Genomic DNA, 27,832 nt, shown 5'->3' on the forward strand with positions numbered 1-27,832 from the left:
CGTGTTTACAGCTGAGGCAGCAACAGGCGTCGAGACAATCCCGTATGTATTTTAGCTCTCCACATCCCGCTGCTGCTGGGAGACGCGCACACACGGCTGGCCTTGCCCACGAGGAACGGCCTGCGGGGCTCCCTGCTCAGCGACCACAGTGAGATTAACTAGAACACGGCCAGTGTATGGTGAAAATTAGATTGGAATGTATTTATAAAAAGGGAGAAAACCAGAAAGAAACATTTTTTTAGTGATCAGATTTCAAAAGTGAGTGTTGTTTCAAGACCATATCTCAAAATTCAGTTGAATGTATTTAGAACTCCCATTCTGTTTAACATAGTTAAATATTTTCTGTAGTTGTAGTCACAGTAAATCAGGAGGAGTTAAAGGGGAGTTTTCTAACTCTAAAGTTCTTCATTAGCAGGTTCTTTGCACAGAGAATAGATCTCTGTGCCAAAGTCCCAAGGATGTTTTTTTTGCCGCAAGGACTGGTGGGTTTACATCTGCTCTGCACTGGTGGAAATGGCTGTTGCAGTCACAGGGCACTGGAGAAGCCATCCAGCAGCAGGACTATTATTATTATTAAAAAAAAAAAAAGGTCTCATCTTCCCTTCCCTTTCCCTTTTCAACTTTCCTTTATGGTCTATGCAGGAAATGACAGTTACTATAATATTTTTTTTCTCCCTTAGGGATTCAGAAAACTTGCCTCCATCTTACTGTGTTTCATTTTTTCCAGACTGGGTAACAGCATTTGTGAATTTTATACACATGCAGTGTTTATGTATGTGTCTCGCAGCTCTTCTAACAGAACTATAATTAAACGTTCAGATTTGCACTGCTGTTTGTCATACACCCGTTAAGTCTGGGATTTGCCTTTGTTGAATTTATATTATATCATTTTTGGTCGTGTATGTAACATGAAAACAAAAGAGTACCGAATGGAAATTATCTATTGATACTGTTTAATACTATAGCTTTCTTTAAGGCTTCAAATATAAATAAAAGTCAGTTATCTGTTACATATTATCTCTTGTCTCCCATCACTAGAAAGCACAGGATACTGAGGTGTCCCCAGTTTCCTGAGCAGTGCTGGTCACCTTCAGATCATAATGATTAAAATAGGAATTTCCTTTTGATACCAGTATCAGTGACTGGTCTCTCTGTGGAGCAGGAACATTTTTTTCAACCTTCCTATGACACAGAGGAAGTCAGTGTAGGTCTGCAATGCTCAGGCCATACCCCAGGCTTCAACTGACAGCTAACGAAAGCCCAATTGATATTGTTTCTTCTCTAGAGTTTTTTATTTCAGTCAGCACACAGGACGAGGAGAGGAAAGTGGACGGAGATGAAGTCAGGCTATGAGCAAGGGAATGAATGGCTAGAAAAGCCCACAGTCTTTCAGATTTTCTTTGATTATTATGTCTGTGACTGCATCAAATACAAACTTGACATTCTGGGTGTCGGTGGCACATGTCAAGTGAGAATATATCTCTTTATCCTGTTTCCTTATGTTCAGGTCTAGGAATTGTTTCTTGATGTAATTTCCAGCATCTTCAAATGTATTGAGTCCTAGTGGAGAAAACAGTAAAAGAAGACACGTTTCACCTGGTACACCTGCTAAGAAACAGGAATTCTTTATTTCTTTTTTTTTTTTCTTTCTTTCTTTTCTTCTTTTTTCTAAAGGGAATTAACTTCATGCATTAGATATGAAAATTTTGTACCTAAACTGCCCACCTAAATTTAAATTTCAATGCCTAACCAGAAGTTCTCATTTCTGAAGTGATATGCTCCTGAGTAAGTAAGTGTGAAACAGTTAAGGACCTTAGAGAGAGAGCAGAGAGAGAGAGAAACAGAAGGAAGAATGAAGGAGCATAAATTCAAAGGGAATCGGGTAGATAGCAGACAAAATTGGTGGGAAGTACAGAGATAAAAAATGAAGAAGGAAAAAGGGGAAAATTCAGATGCTTATATATTCAGTCACAATTTCCTTGCACTGCTTTTCTGCCTTTCGGTAGTACTCCTTTAGAAAAACAGCAGGTGGGAATGCTGGTACCACGGACTCGCTGTACGTCCGGAGCAGGATGAGCCTCCTGGGAACAGGCTGATGCTGGGACCCCGTGCTGGCTCCCATCCTGTCTGAAGCCTCAGGCAGTGCCAAGTGGAGTAGCTCCACTGAGTCTAGCACATCACATTGGATTACCCCAGTGAAACACTGAGCAATTTTGGGTTGCTGTGTTGATTTGTCCTGAGAAAGGGAGTATAGGGGCTGGTTTTCAGGAAGCGCACAGAACTCATCTTCTAATGAGAATATTGTTTTAAGTGTGCTTCATTCTGGACACTCCCTATCTCAAATACATTAGGTTAATACTAAAATGCCGACAGATTTGGGGTTTTCTCTGTCGCTTTCTGACATAGCCTCATATATATTCTCTTGCATCAGCTGGGAACAGCTGCTGGTTTTTATTTCCAGGAGATGCTACTGTGATATACGAAAAGAGGCAGACTTCCTTTATGGAATGGTTTTTCAAAACAGGAACAAAACATTTAGATTCAGTTATTTTGTGTGCGAGTGATAAGCCACTGACTTGTACTGAAATATTGGCTGGGTTCATCACACCACTCTTTGGCCATCTGAAACTTCTAGTTCTCTCAGCTTCCTGTACCACCGATGGAGAGAAATCAGCACCTCCAGAGAGAGGTGACCCCAGCCTAAGCTAAGCATCATGTGTAGGTGAGATGAGCTGGATTCTGGCCATGTCTGTCCCAGACCATTCTTTTGAAAGAAAGGCTAGATGCTTAGATAAGATGTTTAGTATTTAAATGGTTATATATAGGTGACCTGAGTCAAAGTCTCAATCTTTAACGCATGGCCTACGCTAATCACCTGAATGTATTTTCTTCTGAAAACCCCAAACTTACCGTTATACTCAGGAAAGCAGATATTCAGATGAACTTTTGTTATTTTCTCTTGAAAGAGGTCTTTTTTGTTTAGAAACAGCACAATGGAAGTGGCTGCAAAGCACTTGTGGTTGCAGATGCTGTTGAACAGCTGAAGGCTTTCATGCATTCTATTCTGTTGAGAGGCAAAAGGTAAACAGGAGAGACTGACAAATCTCATCCCCATATGTCATTTTTACTGTAATGTTCTTTACTGGCAAGAACCAATACGGCATAATAGCCTTTAAATGGTTATCAGGGAACAGGAATAGTTCTGATATGCCATCAGAGAGTACATTAAAACTTAGCAGGAAAAAGGGTTGTTTGTCTCTTCTGACTCACCACTTCTTTATCTTCCACCAGAACCGTGTCATAGGCGCTGAGTGCAGCACAGAATATGATACAAGTAACTCCCTCAAAGCAATGAATCCACTTTTTTCTCTCTGATCGCTGTCCACCCACATCAAACATCCTTTGCAGAAAAAATAACATATGTACAATGTAAGCACACTAACTAATAAGGATGCAGTCATGCTGTTAATGTGCAGAGTGCAACTGGAGATGAATGGCAATCAAAAATCCAGCTTTTCCAAATACTGGTCTGTTTCTGTTCCAACAGGTCAAGGAGTACTATGTATTATTTACGGCTTTGTAGTGGGCATAAAATGAAATGTAAAGGAAAAAAAAGAAATACCTGCATATAGGAAATATATTCAGTACTTCTATGTGGCACTCCATGCTGAGGAAGTGGGGCTCTGCGGAAGAACTCAGGGCAGGCAAGAGTTTATTCAGGACAGAGTTCATACATGAAACGTCCACAAAAGGCCCTCAAATCTGCAGTCTTTTGTTACTTAATAGTTTTTCTTGTAGTCAGCTGCCACATTGATCAATAAGGCATATGACTGGAAGCTGGTCACAGGTTGGCGCGCTGGTTATATTTAATGGGCTGGTGTAGATCTATATTTAGTCATCTATTTGTCGCCCTGGTGCGATCCCTTAGCTAGTGATCTGCAGTGTAACCTGCAGCATGGGTTTGTGTGTGTGTGGACTCTGCCCTATCAATCTCATTAGTCGCTGTTTAAGCAGCAGTTCATGGGGAGCAGGAATCCCTTCATCTGTACAGGGGAAAATGTAGGGCTGACCTCCTCAATTTCCTTCAGTCTTTGCCAGAAATTACTACCTTTGGGTAGAGTCATATGAACTTTTTATGGACTCTGTATATGAGTTCCAAAGCCAACTGAGCATACCTGGCTTGGACCTACTTAGGGCCCGTGTTAGAGCCCAACTGAAACGGAGCTGTCATCAAAGCTACCATTGTTCTGCTTAGCACTAGCTTTGCAAATTCCCACTTACATTTGCAGTTCTTCAGTGATAAGGTATAGGGCTTTCTTTTCACTATTTTTCTGGCATAAAAGGTGCCAAACTTGAACATCTTTCAAGCGCATTAGAAAGGAGAAAAAACATGTAAAAAATCAAATTTATCCTACCCTTACTTTTTCTGTTTCCTTGTGTGCATGGTGACTTTCCCCTGTGCTGCCTGTTATTGAATTTAACTGTAAAACCTAATCCCCTGTTGCATTATCCCTTCCTTCAAGAAAATGCATTAGATCTTACTCTGTGGATATATCTCCTGCAGTATCTGGAAATTAAACGAGAGTCAGTTTTTATAGCAGTGAAAATATTGGGGTTCAGTATGAAAAAAATCATGTCAGTAATAAACAGAATGAGAATAACTTGTTACTGAAACACCATTTTTTGGAGTATATTGATCCTGTTTTCTTCACCATCAGCAATGCAGCTGATGGAAACAAAGGTTATTGTTTATAGTTCTTCATCCTGCATACAAGAAATGAAACCCTTCCCAGTGCTCGTGATGAACCGTTTCTGCAGCTGAGGGGTAATTAGAGAAAATTATTTTTTTTCCTAGTACATTTCATCTCTTTGTCTGATCATTGGGTGTCTATAAATGTGAATTATTAGGAAATCAGGAAGCTGTTGTGGAGCAAGATGTTGGTAACAGTAATGGCATTCTTCCAAGCCTATCTTCCCTGAGTTCCGTATGAACGAGGTCAGTATGAATAAAGCATCTTGACTTTTGGCTGTGATTTGTCCCCAGAAGTCACCTGCCATTACATTTCTTCCTTGATTAGTGGTATGTATCTCTGAAACCAGCGTTGGGGGAGGGGGTGCGAAGCTTCAAAATTTAATCTGCAGTAAAGTTTTGCAAGCATACATAATTGTATGAATCTTTATTCATTTCCTGCAAGCTTTTAGCTTATGGCCCTGTGAATATTCATGAGAAGTCAATTAAAATAGGACAAGATCAAGGCCAGAGGCAGTTTTTGTTGTATTAACCTTAGTTTGTTTAGCTCTTTTCATGTCAGCCCAAACTTAACATATGCACATGTAAAACTGATTTCCCTCTGTGAGTGGTAGAAAACGTATTTCTGAGATGATCTTTTTCTTTTACCAAGACAGTCAAAATTAGTCTTGAAAGCTCTATATTTTCCCAGTACTGCTCTTGGAAAACTTAGCTACAGATACGGGACTAGCTGTATATTCATTTGTCCTAATGGTACATATAGTGAGACCTGAAGATTAAAATAAAGCTTGCCTGATTGCAGTCGACTGTCCCTAGCACGGCAATGGAAATGACAGCAGAAAAAGACCTATGAAGATCAGACCTCCTTTTAAAAATATTTGAGTATGTTCTGAGCTCTGGAAATTAAAGTCAACGTTAGTGAAATTAATTGAAGGGTGCAAGCAAGCTAAATTACAGCCAAGTAACTACTAAGAAGATAGCAAATAACAGGAGATGTTATCTATGCGCTGCAATTCAGTTTCCTGGAGCAGTACTGGGATTTAGACTTTTAACTGCACAGATACAAAATGTTTTCTGCCTCATTCAGTTCAGAAGAGGGACAAGTGTTTAGTGAATGAGGCATCTGTTCATGTTGTCTTTTTATCCATGTACGGCTTGTGACCCTGAGCCTCATTGAAGTACATCAACCAAAACTCATTCTGAATGTGGAAGTGTTCCTCTCTTTATAGATGTTTCTGTGGTACTTACCAAACTAAGTGCAGAGTCATCAAGATCCCCCAGCTGCTTTGCATTGCGCTGGCAGTGCAAAGTAGCAGTAACTGGCTGGTTAAGATGGATTTATAGCTGCTCTGCTTCCCTGTAGCAGCTCAAAACTCTCAAACTATTTCGTAGTGATTTTACCTTGTATTCCTCGAGTGCCTAAAGCCACTAGTGAATTTACTCACATAACACTACTGTGATGCATAGCAGAGAGGCTAAACACAGTGGGGTTTGTGGTTTTGGTGGCGTTAGGGACCCTCCTCTTGTTTACACTCACTCGGGTAACTTAATTCTCAGTTGTGCTGCATTTCAGTTGGACCTAGACACCAATTCTGATATTCTAACATCAGGACTGGTAGCATTCACGTCAAAGAGGGTTTGCATTCTGATGATTTCTTTCTCCATCCTGATTTTATTTCTTGCATAAACTATGGTCGTATGGTTGTAACTGAAGGTGCTCAGATTTCCAATGTATGAAGCTGTCCGGAAATAGGTTATTAAGAGAAAAAGAAGATGGTGTCCGTGACACTGCACCGTAGCAAGTGATAAGTGAGTAAGTGGGTAAGGGCTGAATTTTCACAAGTGATTAGTGTATTAATAGGTGATAATAATTTATTTGTAGGGCATCTACTTCAGAATCTTGGTTTGCATGTGTAATCTCTGTTGTGTCAAAGCATCTTTGTGGTAGCATAGGTGGTTTGGGGGATGTTTAATTGCCACATGAGGAGAAAAAAAAAGAAGCCCAATGAAAAATGTAGAAGTTATAATCCTGGTTCTTTATACATCTTTCTGTCTCTACAGACAGTTTCTTGCCTAGACTACATTCCTCAGTATGCACCCCAGCCTTTAAATTAAAAATTATAGGGAATTCAGTCCATAGAGAAAAGCATTATAGAACACTGAAACTATCATAATTCATTCAAATACATTTTCATGTGGAATTAGATGTTTTTAATTGGTTCACCAAGCATAACAAAATGTTGAGTATCTGAAAGTGTCAAGTATTTTCAATCCAATTTCTCAGAGACGTTATTTTCAAGATCTTCTGAACATTTCGTCTTAAATGAGCGGGAAGGCATGCATGCTAATACTGAAATTTCCCATGGGACAGAAATTATTATTTTTTGCCAACTGTAATGCATTCCAGTGTTAAGAGCAGTTATTTCCATTCTCAAAAGAAGAGAGTGGAAAGTTGAGAGTGCATGCAAATTAGTAGTCATCGAATATTTTGCATGCTGTTAAGGACATTTAGGTAGGCAAATTTTATAAATGTCACAAACAATTATTCAAATGGCAGGATACAAATAATGCTTTTTAGACACTTACATATGTAAAAATGTCCTTTTAGAACCAGATATTCTGAGATGTCTTAATAACGGCCCATTATATGCTTCAAGCTGGATTATTGGTACTAAAATATCTTGCTTTTTTGGCTGTTTCAAAATATTAAATGAGGGGATTCAAGGATATCACAATGGGATTACCAATTTTATAATAGGTCAATATCTTTGAAAGAAAATACTTAAGAAAGATAAAACCACAGAAAACTGACAAATGTGGCTTTCATACCTGAAGTTCAGGTCTTTGAAAGAAAACTGAGTCTCTATAATCCCAGTTGTTTTCACTCGGGAGTGCAAAACATCTTGCTCACTGGGCACATAGTCCAGCCTTGCCAACCTGTCCAAATCGTTGAGGTAGCTAAGGAGGGTAAAAAGAAAAGAAATGGTGGTTGAATGGTGAGTTCAGAAGGTGACGTGAACATGACATAATCACTTCACATTGAGCTGCTTTTAAATATTTTATGTAAATTACGCATTTAAATACAACACTGTACAATCTAGATTCATAATCCAAAGCCTTTGTTTTTTTTCCCCTTGTATACAGAAGTGTAATTCGTTGTATATAATAAACATATTTCTGAGAATTTCTGTTAAGGAAAATCCTTATTTTCCTCAGGGATACTAAAAAAACCACCTTGTTGGGAAAGGGGTTTTATCCATTTGCTTTCAGCGAGTGGAAATTGCTACCACCGGGGAAGAACTGCAAGCATCTCTCAGAAGCAGATTGACTGGAAATTATTGCATTTTATCAGACCTGTTGTGACAGTATTGTCCTTCCTAAGTGTAAGGGAGGACATAATGTTTTGGAGGAATTCACATTTAGGGGCAGTTTTCCCAGCAGACCTATCAGTTTACAAAAGGAAGGTACATGATAATTAAAAAAAAATAATATATTTTGTAATCAAAACCAGAAGCTTCAATAAAGCTGAGGACCCCCTAGGTTCGTATTCTTACAACCCCCTGAAAAAGAGTGAATTATCTGGTTTTATGCCTGGCATACAGAGATAAAATCTGCATGAAATGAGGTGAACCAGATCTTGGAAGCCTGTTCTTGTCCTCCCACCAGCCCTTCTCCTGTCTCTTCCAGGGGCACGCAGCTTTCTCAAAATGTCTGGACAGAACCTGTGAATCCTCTGGCTGGTCTGGGGATCTGGGTAGGGCGGTTATGAACTGATAGAAGAAGAGGTGATGTCTGGGGAGCTTCCTACCTTTTAACTACCAATATTCAACTAAAGAACAAAGTCAAAAGCAAGAAACCACACGCAGTAGTTGAAGCATTTTCAAGCTTTGGGTGTCCCGGTTGGCACCTTTCCATTTGTAGCCTCTTGTCTCTGACAAACATAACACAGTCTCTCTAATGTTTATTAGGCTTCAATGCCTTTTTTTTTTTTCTTCTCTAACACAAAGTCTGCCCAGCATGATGTTCTGCTGCTCAGCTTAACCAGATGGCTACTAAAACAGACCTCACAGTTCATTATCCTTGTCTGCAATATTTAATACATCTATAAGTAAAAAACTAAAATAAATAAAATAAAATAAATTTTAAAAAAAGCTAGAATCTTCCATATGGAGATCTGTAAGTAATGCTCGGAAATGGGATTTTCTTATTTTAAGTTGAATAGACAGAATCCACTCAGCAAGGAGTGCTGAAGTTGATCTGAGTAATTCAATGTTGCCCATTATTTGAGTATTTGAGTCCAGGAAACAATCTGTTGTGTTGTTTGTTTGTTTGTTTGTTTTAAAAAAAGCAATGTAGCTCTGATTCTCTGAGTAGGGCTTCAGGCAAACTCAACTCACCTTTGTGGAAGGTAGAAACAAAAGACATTTTGCAATTTATAAAGCACGTAAGCACTAAAATAAACACTTGTATATGAGATTCATTGTAAAGATCTAATAGGTCTTAGGCACAAATACTTCAATTCAATTCAATGCAGCCAATTGTAATTGCATTAAAGATTAGACCAAGTTAATTATCTAGTTAATGAAGCAAGAGAGGCATCTCCAGATTCTTCCTACAGCTGTAGGTAGCTCCAAGGGGACACTGCCTGCTGGCTCTGCACTGGCAAAAGAAGGAACACAAACTAGTAGGTGAGTATAAATCTGATCTTTCCTTGGCTTGAATTAGGTGACAAGAAGCCTACCCCCAGAGGCAAATGACTGAGCGAGCAAGAAGCTCCATGTGCTAGTGGTAGGTATACAATGACATTTAAAGTCATTATTTATAATCCCCATTTTGCCCCTTCTTTACCTATCACTCCATCTTAAAACAGGATTAATTCCAGGTGAGACTAAGGAAGACATTCCATCCAAATTTGACATACAGGGGATTTTCTATTATTAAGAAGAACTCATTTGTTTTTCAATTAAAACACACAGAGCAAAGGCAGTGACCAAACTTCATTAGCATGAATTAATAATGAGAAGACTCAAAGATAATCCCAGAAAGTCAGAGTTTACATAGTAAATCAATAGTCTGTGTAGGAGCTGATTCACAGGAGCTGAGAAATAGGGGTTTGGTTTTAAAAGAAATTGAAATGTAGCATTAGAATGTTGATTGGTTTTGAACCCAGCCATTAGAAGCCCAGCAGCAAGGGCAAAAATTAAGTTGATTATAGTGGTTCATGAGCCAAAGGCTAGATTTTCAGAAGCATCAGGTACCAAAAGATGAAGACAGAGCATTAGCAGGATTTTTGGAAGTGTTCAAGCAGGTGAAAAAAATATCACAGTTGTTCTTAATGTAACTGCAGCAATAAATAATGGTCGTTGGCTCCTTTACAGTCTGTACTAGCTCCCCTAAATACTGAAACCTATTGCAGGTTAAAACATGACAGTCCATAGCACTGAGAGGGAATTTAGACTATCCTATCTTCTTTTCAGGCAGCAAAATCTAATCTGCCAGGCAGAGCGTATGCACTAAAATATTAGCTGGTAAACAAGTAATAAAAAATAATTTAAAAAAAAGCAGAAAAAAATACATATTACCTGGTAAACAGGTAATTCATTTTTTTTTCTGCATTTTTTTTGATTTTTTTTTTTTTTGGTATTTCAAGAAGTGCTTTTCCTTTTTATTATGATGGCTGACTTGTTACGGGCTGGGAACTGCACTGTGGGTTGTCTGAAAGGATACATTAGGAAACAAAAGATTGCTCTGTGCTATTCCTAGAGAAATACAAGGCTGCCATAAAACACGACCAAATCAGACACAAATCAACACAGGCGATATTTTCTATGTTTAGGTATCTTGCTGAAAGGTCTTCATTCTTGTTTTGAAGATAAAAGCAGATGAAGAATTTTTAATATTTGAACAGTATATCCCTTCCACTGTCCTCAATCGGTGAGCTACTACGGCCTTCAGCGTGCCTGGCTCCTGGCCCAGCCTCTGGTCATGCCTTTCCCTGCCGAGCAGAAGGGACATCCAACACCTTGTGAGGTCTCACCCTGCAGGTGCCCTCAGCCTCTAGGAGGAGCTGCAGGAGCAGAGAAGCCTCCAGCTGCAGATCTCGGAAGATGGACCTCAGGTGGAACAACCCTCTGCCTCAGGTCTAAAATCAGACTTAGGCACTCGAGGAAAACTCCGACCCAGGTGACACCTCCCTTCTCGGTCTTGTATGAGCTTGAGGAGAAAACAGCAGAGCAAGACCACTGTAACCTGCAAGAACAGCTGTAGAAGCAACCAAATCAATGACTCCTGAAAAGTCTAAGTTTACTGACTCCATCTAAGCTAGGAGATGTACCCCAGCTGAATGGTGACCCTTCGTGGAGCAGGAGCTGGAGCAGGAGCTGAGCCCTAGTGCCTTGGCACCTCCCAGACCACAGAAAGGGAACTGGGGCCATCGGTTGGAGAGCGGCTGCAATACCACTGACCAAGACCAGCTGGATGCTGGGATGGTAATGGCCCAGGGAACACCTGTCCAAGTAACAGGATTAGTTTAGAGGAAGGTTTTTATAGTTTTTTCCAGACTTACGTTTAGCAACTTGAAATGTATACATTCAAAGTACAACTCTAGGTAAAACCTAAACTGTTTCAATTCACCTTCTCCCTAATTTTGTCAATCTTAGAATTAAAGAGAGAACAGATGACTTTTTTTTTTTTTTTTACAGTTTAAACAAACTCACAGAAACAAGTTGTTCCTTGTTTTCACTTGTTTCCTTTGGTTAACCATTTCTGATCTATTATAAATATTAGCAAAAAGAACTCATTCTTTTTCAGGTTAATGAGCAATAATTTGCATAGCATGAGGAAGAGTTCTTGTCACAAGCGTTCCGATGCTGCCTGTTACGGTAGTGGCCGGCTGTTCAGCACCTGCAGCTGGTGTCACCTACTAGGCTGCCGAGTCGTTGAGCTGGTACTCCGCTGCCCTCGCGAAGCAGGCCTGGGTCCCACCATCGCTCCACAGTTGTTTGATGAGTTCGACCAATTCGGAAGGCAGGTCGCCATCCTCCAGGGTTGTTGCCATGTCACACAGCTTCCTTTCATCTTCCTAAAGAGAAATTTCAGTGAATATTTGTGGAAGCGCACTGTGCCCCCTCCACTTCCTTGAAGATATGCTTGGCTTGCAATGAGTTGGCAGGAGCAAAATTTCTCATTTTCACTGATTTTTCCAGGTAGCTGTGCTTGCCTGTGCATGTGAACATCCTTTTACAAGCTCACTTCCCTTTAGTTAGTGCCAAGGTTAGACTGAAGTCGTGATACACAGAGGTTTTCCTCTTTTTATTGATGTGTTTTGTTCATACAAGGACTCAGTTTCATCTTACCAAAGGTGTTCACAAGAGGTCCAACTTGGAAGGAAGCCTTTTATTGTAAGAGAGAATAGTGGGTTATCAAAAAATAAATAAAAAGAATATTTAAAGTTTAAACGTATTATAACTACATCAAAGCAGAAATATATAGCTAAATATATGTTTGAATGTATTTGGAAGAAAAATATTCTAGCTTTAGGCCACAGTGAGAAATACGTCAAAATGAATATAACTAGTGAATGCATTTCCCATATGTTTTTTTTATTTGAGGAAGAAGAAACCTGTAACTGAACAAAATCCCAAATACTTTAAATGCATTATTCTGTAATTTCTTCCTTTTGCAGTCAATCCAAAAAGACTTCAAGTAATCTATTACACTAAAAATGTTTCTTTTCAGTGTTTAACAGCTTAGGAATGTACTGTAAATAAAGACCCTGATTAAAATAGGGTCATTTGATACACTGTCACAGCAGTGGGTAATTATAGAATATAATTCCTTCCTAGCCGTATAAGTAGACAACTGAAGTGACTTACAGTCAATAGTTGCAAAAGTATAAATGGATTCTGACAGGCACTGTTTTGGCAGGGAGTATGTTTTATTCAAAAATAGAAAGCATCTTCACAATAATGTGTAACAAATTTATCTTAGGAATGCACTGTATCTTTATGTTTCAATAGAAATTGCGGTTTGTGGAAACTTTGTAAAAGTCAGAGACTGATAAAAAAGAAAAAAGTGCAGGTTTTCTAAAATATTGGAGAAATTGAGTTAGCATGGAGAAAAAGAAAAAAAAGGGGGGGGAAAGAACCACAAGAGAATTGCCTTCATTTGAAAGAGGAAGGAGGACAGCCGTACTACTGCCCTTCTACGTTAAACACCACTGACTCCATTCCACCCTCCCATCCTCTCGCTCGGTGCAGGCATTGGCAGACCTGAGTCATGCTTTCTCCTGTGTGCCCCACATTTGTCTCCAGGGACGCTGTCCCGGGCGCACACTTGTTCAGCCTCAAGATAAGGGTTGGAATGTTCTGTCCTTCAAGATATCACATATCATTTAATGATTATAGCTATCCTCCGACGATGTTGGAATTGTTGGTTGAATAGCCTATAACGAGAAGCCTTGAGCTCAGAGCCTCCAGGTGTATGGTAAATGTCCATTGATTATTATGCAAAAGGTGGCAACTGTGGATTTTGGTTCTTACGTAAAAAAGGAAGATAGCGGCAGATTGAAGTTATCACAACCTTGATTTATATAGCGTTTTGTTTCTCTCTGGCATTTAGACAGACTTCAGATGATTTTCATATTAAAAATAGATTGCAATGATGCTTTAGGAAGAAAAACAATACCCCTGTCAACTTAACAGATGTTGTTTGAAATGTCGTGCTGAGGCACTTCCAGGACCACTTAGAGATATTTGCAGGTAGTCCTGGAACACGGATAAACCCATTGCTTTCGGGCCCAAGATAAGCCCAGTTTTTGGGCTAAATCATAGAATCATAGAATGGTTTGTGTTGGAAGGGAACTTAAAGATCATCTTGTTCCAACGCCCCTGCCCAGAACACAGTAAGAATGAAGTCCAGATGAAATGAAAGCAAGTATCAAAACAACTCAAGCTTATCAATGACTTATGATTTTACAGAAAATGTACACTAAGTTTGTTTTTGGAAGAAAGGGCAATGTTTAGTGGTGATTCAAATAAATGTGACCAAAATTTCTGTTTTCTTAAAAAAATATTATTCTTATGTGTTTCTGGTGGAAAAGGAGGCAAGGACTGCAACTATTTTATACAGGTACGTTCAACTGTATAAACTGGCCTATTTTGCCAATGATGGTAGGTGTGGGCTTACTGTGCTATAAATGATAAACTTACAAAGGCTGTATTTTCTGCCTTTGGTTGTATATAATGCTAAGAAATGAACCAGACTATTTAACAAAAGTTTTCAATTCCCAGTTCCCCAGGCTGTGAAATCCCTTGAAAATAACGTCTATGAAACTGACATAGATGATAGATGATGAGTGACCATGTATAAACCTCTCGGAAAGCTTGGTAGGGCTGAGAAAAGAGGCTGAAGTACCAGGGCACAGGCACAACATATCTCAGTTCTAGATGGCAGTGGATGTTAGAGGCTGATCCAGGACCTGTGGCTGGGTGCCACAAGGTTCAGCTGTTTTAGGCCATGTGGACTGGTAGATGGGTCCTTATGGTGTCTATCACAATTAAGGAGACCAGGCCAAATTGCAGCAGATTCACATGGGCCTATTTTCTGTGGGCTGCCTTTGGGCATCATTAGGTTTGTTTGAACAACTTGCATTCATGGACCCTTAAAAAGAACACAGTAAGAAAATATTTAGTTTCTATTTTGTCAGATGACTGTATGAGCTTTAGTAACCTCTGAAGGATTTGTTTATCATTTTTTAGGTCAAAATATCACATGTCAGTGTAATGAAATGTAGACTTCTGGAACAAGAAAAGCTCTTTCAGATAAGCAGATGTAATAAACCCCTAGGGAACAGCCAGAATTCACTAAAACTGGAACCAGCTGATATTCTGACAGAAATTCTCAGCAAGGTCTGAATTACAGGGAATAGACTAAATCATTGCACTGAGAAGAAAGGTATGTGTTTTTCCCTGTCCCTGAAAATTCAGCGTGATTGCCAGAAGAGAGCAGGTCTTCTTACTGTGGCTCTTTCTCTAGGTGCTTGTGCCTAGTCACTAACTGTGCCGGGGAGGTCGGACTCCACTTCTCCGCAGTGCCAGTGCGCCAGCGCTGCTGCTCTGCAACGGAGAGATCTCTGCTCCAGGAGCAACGCCAAACCGAAATATTCCCAACATGTCTAGATGACCCTTCCTTACATGGCTGAGCCCCAAGGTTTGTTCGTAAAAGGAAAATATTTATTACATTTCCCAATAGCAGTAAGTCAGTCACTAAGCGGCTAAGAAAAGGTTCGTTTTCTTTTTTCTTTCATATGTCTTTGCAAGTTGAACAGTTCTTTTGTAACGAACAAAATGGCAGTTTATGCAAAGGTAGACCTCAGGCATCAATCTTGAGAAAATAAAATTAAATAAGGACATCTTGTCGCATATCACTCAAGCAGTACTTAGTTTCCACTGTCATAAAGCAAATCCTGAACCCTCTTTGTCCTACTAGTCTCTGCTATTATATTACAAAAAATTGTATTCTAATGCCTATTTCAAGAGGAAGGGTGTCATACTCACAATTCTAGCTGGGTTTTCGTAACTGATTCCTAACTTGGTCATTGCTTTCACGATAGACAGGATAGACTGCACTGTGTTACTGTAAATGACAGGTCTGAACTCCATGCGTTCCTGGTAGGTGAAGCCATCTTTATGGATGATCCTGGTGCAAAAATAGATAACAAAAGGGATGCATTAAAAAAAAAAAAAAAGAAAAAAATAAAGTAATGAAAAGTTGAATCAGATGCTTTTGTGGTCAGTATGAGAAAGAACTGAATCCATCTGGCCCTCTGAAAAGCATTTATCGATGGTTGATCTGCCTTTTCTGCTGGAACAGGTAAACAGCGGTTTCTGCAACTATGTGAGGTTCAATTTATGAGGCTAGGTTTTGACTTCCCAATCTGAGTGAGCAGGTTTGTATTTTTGCGTTATGGGTCAATATAAGATAATGTATGAATCCAGAATAAGACACAGGCCCATTCCTGTGGATACAGGGCAAGATGCATAACTGGACTTAGGTCCCAAATCTTTTATTGGAATCTACCATGTTAGTCATGGGCTGTCACATTGCTTGTTTAAGCCCTCCCATTTTTATCCAGAATCTTACCTAGAGTAGAAAAATTATTGCAAAAAATATTTATACTCTAGGTAAGATTCTGTGAGTTACTTCCACAAGACAACAAACAAAAAAATCTTAAATGCTTCTCCGTACAATTTCTAGATATTGAAATGTGTTGCTTTTATTGCCTATAGGCTTTGGGTACATACGTATTACGCCAGAGAATTTGGCCTGTATTCCAGAGGACAAAGAACCTTAGCAGTCAAATTCAATTAATCTAATTCTGACAGAGGGATTATAATTTCATAAGCCTCCTTGACTGGAGAACGGCATGGGGTTAAAGTTCTCCAAGATCAGTGTGCAGATGGTATCATGACTCAGAGACAACTTTTTCCATGAGCTGTGAAAAAGTATGAAAACCTGAACCGTTTTGGGGTAGCGTACTCTCAATGAACGACACCAAACTGCTTTGGCTGCTGCTGCAACCAAGGCTCTGTTCTTCCTCACCTCAGTTGTTCAGGGATGAAGGCAGGTTATTAAATGTCTCTGGGGTTTGGGGTTTGTTTTTCCCTGTCTCTTGCCGGAGATGCAGTCTGAAAAAAGCTATACAAGCAGAAAGGGGTGGTGTGAAAGGATCTGACAGGTTAGCCCAGAATGAGTAGATGTGTGTGTCCTGGGGAGACTTTCCCATTCAAGGGGAGAAGTCAGCCCTGTCAGAAAATAATCCATTCACACACAGAGAGAAGACCCGGATCATCATTGAATGTGCAGGAGTCTTAAGATCCCTCTGACTTATGGATGTCAGAAAATTCAAAAGTTGCCTTCTTGTGTCTGTAGGAATAGCATCTGTAGGAAAAAAAAGATCTCCACGTGTTTCCACAGCCACTTCCAGACCAGGCAAATCTATAAACTCTGTTTTGAAGCTTTGGGTTTTTGAATGCTGTTTTCAGCGTGAACTCAAATGAATCTGCAAGATTCAAAGGAATCCTCTTGAACTTGGGAGAGAGATAAAGGGCAGCTGTGTTATGCAGTCTGGCATGCAAGTGAACCTGGTTTTGCCATCCTCTGAAATATCCATGGATCCTTGTGTCAACACAGTGATTTGAATGGAATAATGAGAATTGTTCAGATGGGAGGCTTATTCCCTTGGAGGAGTCTAACGTAGCTCCCTGATAATGCGCTGGATAGTCTGGATTGCTGCTTGGGCACCACGGGACATTAAACAATGTCCTGTATGTGAAGCACCACGGAGCCCAGAGCTCCCCACTGGTGTAGGTGGCCTCCCTTAATGGGCCAGATCACCTTTAATAAGAAATAATTTCAGCTGCCATCAATGTTGAACCGGGCACTGGTACTTAAACATATTCTTCTCACTCTTACCCTTCCTACCTGTGAAAGCAGCAGCTTTTCTGTAAATAATGGAATGAAATATATAGAAACTCATACCCCACGAAGTACATGAAGTTGGTTTAACTACTTTGTGTGTCTGACAGCGGTGGCCATAACAGGATTTCTGGGGAAGATGGGTGATTTTCTTGTGGCTGCAAAAATCTGCTGTGAGAGAGAAGGAAAGGCCATGACAGTCCACAAATGGCTATTTTATATTTTCATGCTTTCCCTTTGAAGAACAAAGGAAGGCAGAAAATATAAGATTCTGAAATAAAAGTTGTTTCTATAATTACAGAAAGAAAGCTTGGTGTTGCTTGAGGCTTTTCATGTTGGTATTTTTTTGTCCTTTTTTTCTTTTTTTAAAGATAATAAATTTATGTTGTCTGGCAGAAAGTATGTTAGCCAGACAGGTAAATAAGTAGTGAATTTTGCTGCTTTTATTAAAGATCTGTCATTCTTAAGGAAGGATTGTAAAACAGGCTGACATCTTGTATGGCCAGAAGGAACATTTTAGCAAATGGAATATTTTCTTCGCTGATCCTCCTCGAAAAAATAAACAGCCTTGAAAACTAAATGCAGGCATGAGGTGTTAGGCTACCAGTCATAATATCTAAATTATGTTTCTATTGGAGGAAAAAAGTTAGTCTCCTGGGTTTTTTTTTCACACAAGGAGGGCTTCTCACCAGATAGATGGCATTGACTCAATCTCAACAGGCACGATAAATTACCAAATATTTTGTTTCCTGCTTTTCATTCGCTGAATTATTTATAGCAGGTTTGTACTGCTCACTTAGGGCTTAGCACAGAAATACTCAACTTGGTTTTTAAAAGGTTAAGTCACGCATTGGAAATGATCTAGTCAGAAGCACAGAGTTCCAGAGAAGCTTTTTTTTTTTTCCCCTATTTCATTATCCCTCACAACCGTCCTAGCCTTCTTAGGGCCTTGCAGCACGTCTATATTTTGAGCATCAGAAGATATTGTGCAAAGCTCAGTGGAAGCATTTAGCTTTGATTGAAATCTTCAGTCTGGAAAGAATGAGGTTTATGAATTAGAAAATTATATTAATAGCAGTAAAATTATCCCAATTTTGGTGGAAAATTGTATTTTTTGCAAAATTATTTCTTTTGTAAGCAGCTATCAGTCTTCTCTAGAAAATGTTATGCTTCACTGAAAGAATTAATAACTAAAAGCGGGGTTTTTTACTGAAAAAAATCCCTCTTTAAAAGAAAGTCCTTGGTTGTGACAGAAAATTGACATTTTATATGAAAAAAATGATAATTTTAATGTAAAGATTTCTTGTAAAATAGTTCATATTTGTGATCAGGTTGACAGCTCATAAATGCACAGGGCTTTACAGATAACTCTCAGCTTTACAGTTTTTCCCCCCTCCTCGGTGTTGTTAAGGATTATCAGCCTTCTTAAAGTGCTCAACTCAGAGGAACATCTTTAATCTGCTCCTACTTGAGGAAGCTTTGAGCACAATGCATTTCAATGGTTTGCTGAATAGGGACAGTCTCCTGATTGGACCTCAAAAAGAAATGAAATTATCCACCATTTAACTGGAACAAAAAAATCAGCGAAGTATTTGATGGATGGTTCTGAATCTGTCTTATTACAAAATGAGCTGCTTAAATAGTAGAACATTGCTTTTATGACATAACATTTTTTATTTAACTCTTTAAAATACGTCGGTGAAGATATTAAATAGTTAGGGAACTTAAATTCAAAACAGTCTTACTGATTTTTTTAAAACAGTCTGCTTGATTTTTACACAGGAAGAGACTGGTGGATACAAAGTGGGGCCATGCCTGAACAGTTGCAATGCCTGTGTAACTTTTTTCTGTATTCAGACACATCTAGGAAGCAGACCTGGATACTGTCTATAAAAATAAAGCTTGACACAACAGCAAGATTTTAGCAGGTTACACAGTTAAAGAGGATTGTGTAAGTATGATCTCTTGCACTTTTAACAAGATTTAAACAAGATCCATGATTAGCATTTTGGCTGCCCTCAAAAGAATAACATGAATGAATTTAGTTTTCACCTGGTTTACTATATGTGAAAATATTGTGATAGTAAATTGTAAATGGGGACAGACACGCACGCGTGCACACACACAAATAAATTTGACCTTCTTCTGAAGCCAGGGGAAATAAAGCTACTGACTTCAATCTTTGTGGCACCACGTGCACTTTGGACAAACATCTACAAGTATTCTTGCAGTAGATTTATGGTGCAGCCACAAGATCACCCTAACCAGATGCTCAGTCTGAATTTGAACTGGGATTTCGGCATTTGAGCTTCTGCAACCTGTTTTTTCCCAGATTGGTTGTTGTATGTAAACTTTTTGGGGTGATACTTTCCTTGCTAACAGCAGTTCTCATGACTGTTCCTACCCAAGCTAGATGGTGGGCAGCAGCTGCTCACTGTGTAGGCTGGTGGCTAAATATGCTTTCACCTGGCCTGGGGGAGACCTGAGAACTGACCTCTGGCAGGAACTGGAATAAGACAGTGGAGACCAAGGATGATCTACAGAGGCCAGTTTGGAGGGGGGAAAAAAAAAAAGACTTTGCACTATTTTACAATGTGAATCCTTCAATATTTTCTCCTCACATCATACGTAAATAAACTGTGGAACTACTTGCTGTAGAATATTGTGGATATTATTAGAATCACAGAATCACAGAAGTGCCTAGGTTGGAAGGGACCTTTCAGATCATCAAGTCCAACCATCAGCCTAACTCTGACAAAAACCATCACTAAACCACATCTCTAAGCACTATGTCTACCCGTCTTTTAAACACCTCCAGGGATGGTGCCTCAACCACTTCCCTGGGTGGCCTCTTCCAATCTTTGATAACCCTTTCAGTGTAAAGATTTTTCCTAATATCCAATCTAAACCTCCCCTGATGCAACTTGAGGCCATTTCCTCTTGTCTATTGCCTGTTACTTGGGAGAAGAGACCGAACCCCACCTCTCTACAGCCTCCTTTCAGGTAGTTGTAGAGAGCGATAAGGTCTCCCCTCAGCCTCCTTTTCTCCAGGCTAAACAACCCCAGCTCCCTCAGCCAGTATTAGTTTACATTGGTTCAAAAAAGACTCAGGAGAAATGTAGGCATGAATTAACTGAGGGCTACTAAGCACAGTGGTGCCGTCTCTGGTTCAGGATGGTGCCTGAGTCACAGGTCAGCAGATGCTACCAGGGTGTCCAGCGCATGTATTGCTGCGTGTTTCCTTGTCTGGTCTGATGACCTTCTGCAAACATCCTTCTTTAGCTACTGCAGGAGGCAGGCTGCTAGGTTAGGTGGATCTGCCATGGCTGGTTGTCTCATGCATTCATGTTCTCACTACAGTTCTGTGACTCCTACCAAAGCCAATGGAGAAGCTTCCCTGGTCTTCAGTAAAGAGTTGGACCAGTGCATGATTTGATCGGACAGATTTGATTAGCAATCCAGCTGTATGTCTTAGTCACTTTGTGTTTTTCTTTATGTGGTTGAATGAGAACTTGATTTGAATGATGTTTCTTTGCATTTTATTCAAATAAGCATAAATATTGTAATATGACATTTGCTAGATAGCTCACACTACGAATACCAAATTCAACAACTGATGTGAATATTCATATACTTACTTCATTTGCTTTACAATAGTGCTCTTTCCTGACTCTCCAGCACCTGCAGAAGGGGAATGTTGAGAAGATGTGATTGATACATGAATAAGTAGCAAGTATTAAAAATAACTCTCTGGAACGCAGAATTTTGCAACCATGAAGACATACAGATTTTTTAGATCCCCATTGTACTAACTATAACCCTCCCTAGCGTCCATTCAGACTTAAAAAGAATGAAATCTTGGTAAAAGTATTAATTCTGAAAAGGAAAGGGACATTTTAAAAGAAAGGAACCTTCACTCAATTAAGGGAAAAATATAGACCTTTTAATTAGCAAGGAAATACAATATGGGTCATATTTTGATTCCATCCCTGGCAGACAGGCAGAAAGACGTGAACGAACTACAGCTTCTGACAGTCTCCCGTTCATTACACGATTTGTAGCTGCTCATTTAATGTGTATCAAGACCTTTCGTAAGCCAAACCAGCCAGTTTCATGCTCTCTAGCCAGCCTCTGAGCAACTGGAAAAACAGAGCGTGGAGACTTGCATGTGGTCTAGCTCATGGTGCGGAGGCAGCACATGAGCAAGTGTCTTGACACCAGTCTTTTGTCAGTTCCTTTGCCCTGTGGTCTTCTGCTACGAAGCAGTGTGGCTGTAAGGGTGAAACCTGCAGAGCAGTGCCACAGATCCAGCTTGGTGAGGATTCCGCAAGAAATCCCTGTAGCTGGCAGGGAGGTTCAGGACTTTGTTTGCACAGCCAGTTGCAGAACTAGGGCATAGGTTTGATCAGATTATGTACGATTAATTTGCTCTTCTTATCTCATGGAAAGTGAGTAATCACAATGCAAACCTTCTCCATCGTAAATCAGTGCCAGTGACTATCATCCTAACTTCTGTCAGGGAGAGTGGCGAGGCTTGGCAAGAACTGCCAAACAAGAGCCAGGTTTTGAAAGCACCTGAAGAAAGGATTTAATTTTGGCTCTGAATCCACAGGAAGGGATCATCACTGCTTTCCTCTTTGCAGGTTATCATTTACCTCACTGGACGGTGTTAAATACTTTTGACAAAAGAGGAAATCTGGGGCATAGCTATTTTAACTGAGGGTTTCTCAGTGAATGGAACAAACTGATTACAGACTTTCCAAACAGATTTTGTAAAGCTAATAACATTTAAATGACAGGCATTAATTTACTCAAATGAATCACACAGACAGTAAACCATACGCAAAGCATTTTCTAAAGCCCATGATACGAACAGTAGAAAATGCGAGAGAAAAACGAGCCTATGCAAAATGGGCTGATGCTGCCATCTGCCACTGTTTGGAAAAAATGCAAATTTGCCATAGATCACCTATTATCCCTTCAATACCCTTCTGAAGAACTTGGTAAAGCCCTGTCAGTGAGGTGGCGTTTGCTACACTTTTTGTAGGGAAGAGAGCAGGCTGTACCGAGAACTCATACATTCACCTCATGGAAAAGAGCCAGGAAACATGATATAGAAATGAACCTCCCTTCCAGATCTGAAAGGCAAAGTTAAAATAGAGTGGGAGGCATAATTTATGTCTCTTGGGTGCATTTTTCTACCTCTGCTCATCTTTAATTTATGATCCAGCAATGCCTTTATCTAAACAACAGATGACTTTCAGACTTTGGCTTCACTCCGGAGTGTCGTGTTAGTCGTAGCCACATTTGCACCTCAGGAAATGGGTCAGAAATAATTTACTTTGCACCTGCTTCCTTTCTTCCTCTCCCCACCCCGTGCAGCCTGCTGCTCTGGCCCGGGCCCTGGGACAGGGCTACCTTCCCAGCCACCGCAGTAGCCTTCTGCTGGCAGAACCAGCAGCAAGGGATCATCGTGACAGCCTTGACGCGACTGCGGGTGGAACTGAAGGCAGCTTCCCTCTTAGGAGGCAGTGAAAAGGTCAATTATAATCGAGCCCAGATTTTCTGAATAAAAGACGAAAATTTAGACCAAACTTAGTCCCGTCCTGAAGCTTGGAAATTTTAACTGGCTTTTGGAAAACTCTCTATCACTGTGGAGATTTATAGCTCAGTCTAATAGGAACCAGGGATAATATGCCATAGCCTGTATTTTGCATTTCACATATTTAAGATCTTGCTTTTTCAAATTTACCTCTAATTTCTCTACCTCTATTTGGATACCAAGTTTCCTTGAGATGGATAAAGGCACAGAAAATAAAGGCACAGAAATCTCAGCCAGTGCGTGAAACTCTGGCCCCGCTCCTGGAAGCTGCAGGATGTCCCCACTGCCAAGTAAGGTGGATGGAAGTTTGCTCCCAGACTTCTTCCCAGAGATCACGTTCACCATGCCACCTCCACCTTCTGCGTGGTGCCGTATGCGCAGCACTCTGGCAGGCTGTAACCTGCCTCTCTTCTTGTTTTGAATATTTTGAGCAGCACCCCAAGTCCCACTATGTTTCTGGGCACGCTGGGGCTGCAGAGGAGACCCAAAAAGTGCCGTGCGGCACTGAGCTGCAAAGGAGCCAACCCCCAGCAGCCTGACATGAGCCACCCCACTACTCCTGACCTCTTCCCTGCAGGCCACCAAGGCATATAGATGGAGCAGAAATAGAGAAAAAACTGGAGGGGCCTTGAAAGCCGGTAAGAATCTCTCAAATTGGTAGGAGAACAGAACCCAGAACATCAGCTGTAATCACAGAATCACGGAATGGTAGGGGTTGGAAGGGACCTCTGGAGATCATCTAGTCCAACCCCCTGCCAGAGGAGGTTCACCCAGAGCAGGTTCACCCAGAGCAGGTTGCACAGGAACGCATCCAGGCGGGTTTTGAATGTCTCCAGAGACTTGACATTACTGCTTTTCTAAGCAGAATTTGTTTGAATAGTCGTGGAAACTGGGGAGAGTACAAGCCCCTTTCAAGATTAGCATCTGCTGAGCTGTTGAAGAAGGTTCTTTTTATATATTAAGCTGATTTTGTGTCTCAGATCAAGAGCGATTATCTCTTTACAGTTATTATTTATGCAAAAGTAAAGGTTTGGTTTAGGAAAGTTTTCAGAAGCAAATGTAAGAAAATAAAAAAAAACCTACTGCGTGAATATGTTGTTTGAAACCTGTCTCAAAAGCTCCTGATAATGACACAGAACAGCAAAAAGCAGGAAAAGAAAATCTTCAAATTAAAATCAGAAAATGTTTTGCACTGCTGCCTGAGCCTTGTGTGTGCTGCTCGGAGCTTTGGAAACTGTGAGCTAGACTGGGAATTGCATCTTCCTGGTCCTCTTCCCAAACTCAACAGACTTTCTCTGTGGGAGAAAGAAACTGGAGGAAAGATCTAAGATCTAAGATCTAACCGTCTTGAGGGAATAAGGTCCTTAAATGCTGCCCCACCCCCAAAAAAAGAAAATCAGTGTATTCCAGTCAATAGGATTATCAGGCCATCTTTGTGCTCAAAGTCTTTCCTTCCAGTGCAGGGGTTAATAATAGGAATTTAAACTTGACTTCAATACTACTGATTCATTTAACTGGTTTTAGATGTCTATACTATAAACTTCTACATCCAGACTACTTATCAGATACCTCTTATAGTCAGCATAGAAAAATGTTTGCTACTTTAAAACAAAAAAACCCAAACATCTTCAATTTTTGTCACCCTGAAGCAGATGTTTAAATGAAATTGGGCGAGTCGTACCCTAAAAGTGAATTTTTCTCAGTAAAGCGAGCTGAAGATGATCAGCTCAAATGAGGGTGAGTTTTGTTCTGCCACTGAAAACTGTAGACAATGAGGCCATGGAGTAATACTTTGAAAATAAAGAAGTTCAAAGTTTTAATATTTATGTAAACCAAAGCTAAGTTCTTATTTCTGTGAAACATCACTGTGAGCATCAGCTGTTTTGGCCGCATTTCAAATGTGCGCTGTACTTTGCACACAAGTAAGTTGCAAGCTGGCCTCCTGAAAAGTATATAAACTGCATGTGATGTGGGAGGCAAGATACGGCCCTGATTAATACAAACGAAATAAAACTTTCACCTTGGAGTTTGTTCCAGACTCATAAAACGATCTGATTTTTTGGAAGTATAAATACGTAGAGGTTGGATTTGCAGACAAGCTGGGGGGGTAGGGTGGCCTTGACATAGGATTGCCTGACACAGAGGACTTAACCCTTCTGGCTCCTGGACAACTTGTAAGGAACGTCAGCAAGTGGCATAATTTTCCCCCTCCCCCAGTTTGTATGTGCAGCTTTTATGCGTGTCTCATATAAACTGTGAATTATCACCTCAACACAGATAGTGTGTTGGCCCAGGTCATGGAACTTAACATAAACAAATGTGGTGTCTTTGGTTTCTGGAAATAATTTCATTTTTGCAAAGGGACCTATTGGAAGTTGCAAAGAGACCAGAGTAAATATTAAATAATCCCCTCAGGAAATTAAGGGTAAGAGCATAATGAGCACACTGAAAAACTTATGATATATGATATACATATCCTTTTTTTTTTTTTTCTGAGTATTTTCTACCAATCTGCCTACTGCAAAAGAAGCAATGGTGACATCTGGTCTGTGATAGAGAGGCAACATATGGTCCGAATGAACAGAAACCCAGGACTAGAGCAGGACTAGGCTGGTTGGCTTGAATGGAGCTGCCCTTGATTTATGAAGTATGAAATTTGAATAATTTCCAAGATCAGCTCAGAGGTATGGTAAGATAACAGGCCCAGATCTGAACATAGTAGGTCTAATCCGCTCCTATCTGGCCGTTTCACGGGTTGACTATGGAAGGGGCTATATGGTGCCCCTTATACACATTGCTTCAGCAGCTCTCTTTCCAGCTGTTCAAGAGACACTTCTACTCTAGTTGTGCAATAGGCTCGAAACTGACTCACGTTTTATTCACCTCTTGCTTTTTTAAGAACAAGAAAATTCAAGCTGTTACATCTATCATTTTTTTTTTCCCCAACCTGCTTTTTTACCAAGTCCTTGGTTCCTTGTGGTTTGTCATAACAGTTCCCAGGAGAAAAAAATCTTCCAAAACATTGCCTACTGACAAATTTGAATCTTCCTCATGAGTGACATGACATGAATAAAGGAAGATACTATAGAATTAGACACTATAAAGAAGACTTCAGCAAAAGTATTTCAGATTCTGATGATCATCTTGTCTCATGAAAAGAACGGTTGTATACTTGATGAAGCTGAAATGTGTTCAGATTTGAAATGAATGAACTAGAAGTCTTTTTCACATAGCTTGCGATTTAGTAATTTACTGATGTTTTTTTGAGAATGTGAGATTAATAGTGTCAGAAAAAGACTGATGATATACATTGGGAAACATTAAAATCTGAAGTTCTTAATACTAAATACATGCATATGTTCTGGGAGGGGTAATTTAGTTTGTGTCCTAGTGTAAGGCGGCCTCTGGTACTACTGCCAGGAAAGTGAAGGCTTGAAGATCAAAATACCTCATGAAACTGATTATCATATAAATTCCTTGTTATCTTATAAATTCCTCTTTATCCTATAAATTCCTCTTAAAGCATTTCTTACATCTTCCTCATGGATCAGTGTTGGATAAGGTCAGAGACAGGATGCTGGAGTAGAGGGAGCCCGGTTCTAACTCGGTATGCCGATTCCTTTTTGTAAGAGTATGTAGAAAGTATTGAAACTTTATGAAAGTTCAAAGGAAAATATCATTCTGTTTTTTGACCAACACAAGCTTGTCTCATTAGGTGAAATATTTTGTACTAATGTTGCACAGAAAATCTTTGTATTCTCCACTGGGCTGAAAAGCTTTGTAAACTGCAATCTGAATACTGATGGTATGTAAAGCGTATCAAACTGCTGCTTTCCTATTCCAGAAACCTGCATCCTTGTGTTTTTCTCTTATTTCTTTATTAATAACAATAGTTAGATTCTCAGCAGGTTTAAATAGACTATTTGCATAAGATACAACAGAGTTAAGCCGACTTGCTTTATCTAAGAGATCCAGCCAAGTCTGAATAAATGTCAGTTTAAAAGCATTTGTAAGAATTGCAGTAACAATGGAGAAAAAATAGCAACATTTCAATGATCAAAGGCTGTTTTTCTACTCATTTGGTGAAATCAGTGTAAACTCTCATAGCAGGCATCCTACTGTTAGAAGAAAAATATTAAGAAGGTGGCAGTGTTATTGTGCTCTTGGATATTTCTTGTAGGCTACGCAGTACCATGGAAAAAAAGAGTAAAGAATAAAGCTGTATCAAGAAAAAAAATAATTTTTCTTTTGCCATTACACCTGCTGGCTGTTAATAAATTGATCGTAGTGTGGATTAGAAGTAGTAGTCTGTGAGAATATTCATCTGTATTCATCTCATTTCATTACCTTCCATTCCGCTCTCCACAATATAACTTTTATACATTGAAAAAGGCCCTTATAAATCAATTTCTGCTTCTGTAAAAAATGAAGTGCAACAGTTTGGAAAATAAACAATATCAATACCTTGTGACACCTGTGGATTTTCTATGTAACCAGTTATCTCACTTAATCCTGCTGCAAATGAATGCTTATAGATCCATGAAAAAATGAAAGATAAGTCTGTGCTACATGCTGTGTAAGTAACCATCATAACATTTATTCTAACAGTAAGTTCTTATTTTCTCAAATCTTTTCAAAGTCAAGGATCTATAATATTTAAAATTGAATACATGCAGTGACACGGCCATTTCCAGCCTCTTCCTTGTGACTTAATTTGTTGTTTCATGAGTGTTCACAACTAGAAAACATTTTGTGCATGTATTACAGGACTCTCTTCTTCAAATAAAATAGTGAGAGGTGGGAAATTCACTCTACTGAAATGTAATTCCAGAGCAAAATAACCCCTCAATGGAAAAACATTATGAGCAATTTTTATTCTATTTACCCAACAGCAGTAGTTTGACTGTCCTGGCTTCCCTCTCTGCATCTGCCTGGAGTTTCTTTTCCAGCTCTCTGGATCTCCTGGCCGACTCCTTGCTCTCAGAACTGGCTCCACTGCCCAT

The 27,832-nt window shown here is 39.8% G+C and overlaps 1 protein-coding gene across 1 annotated transcript; it reads right to left on the reverse strand.

Annotated features, from left to right (window-relative positions):
• Positions 1-1,369: 1,369 nt before the first annotated feature.
• On the reverse strand, positions 1,370-27,832 carry GNAT3 (G protein subunit alpha transducin 3). Its single transcript, XM_054212944.1, has 8 exons — positions 27,715-27,832; positions 20,866-20,908; positions 15,307-15,448; positions 11,674-11,831; positions 7,580-7,708; positions 3,271-3,400; positions 2,911-3,064; positions 1,370-1,560 (listed from the first exon to the last, which is right to left on the reverse strand). The coding sequence occupies exons 1-8, from the start codon at positions 27,830-27,832 to the stop codon at positions 1,370-1,372; spliced, it is 1,065 nt and encodes a 354-aa protein (XP_054068919.1).

This window comes from Rissa tridactyla, chromosome 1 (genome assembly GCF_028500815.1).
Source record: "Rissa tridactyla isolate bRisTri1 chromosome 1, bRisTri1.patW.cur.20221130, whole genome shotgun sequence".
Classification (NCBI taxonomy): Eukaryota; Metazoa; Chordata; class Aves; order Charadriiformes; family Laridae; genus Rissa; species Rissa tridactyla.

Excerpts from the sequence above, each read along its gene's own strand:
- GNAT3 (XM_054212944.1), bottom strand. The coding sequence starts at position 27,832 with ATGGGCAGTGGAGCCAGTTCTGAGAGCAAGGAGTCGGCCAGGAGATCC. Across the intron at positions 11,832-15,306 it reads ACGAAAACCCAGCTAGAATT|GAAGATGAAAGGAAGCTGTG; the intron begins GTGAGTATGACA and ends ATTTCTCTTTAG. Across the intron at positions 7,709-11,673 it reads CTCAACGACTCGGCAGCCTA|CTACCTCAACGATTTGGACA; the intron begins GTAGGTGACACC and ends TACCCTCCTTAG.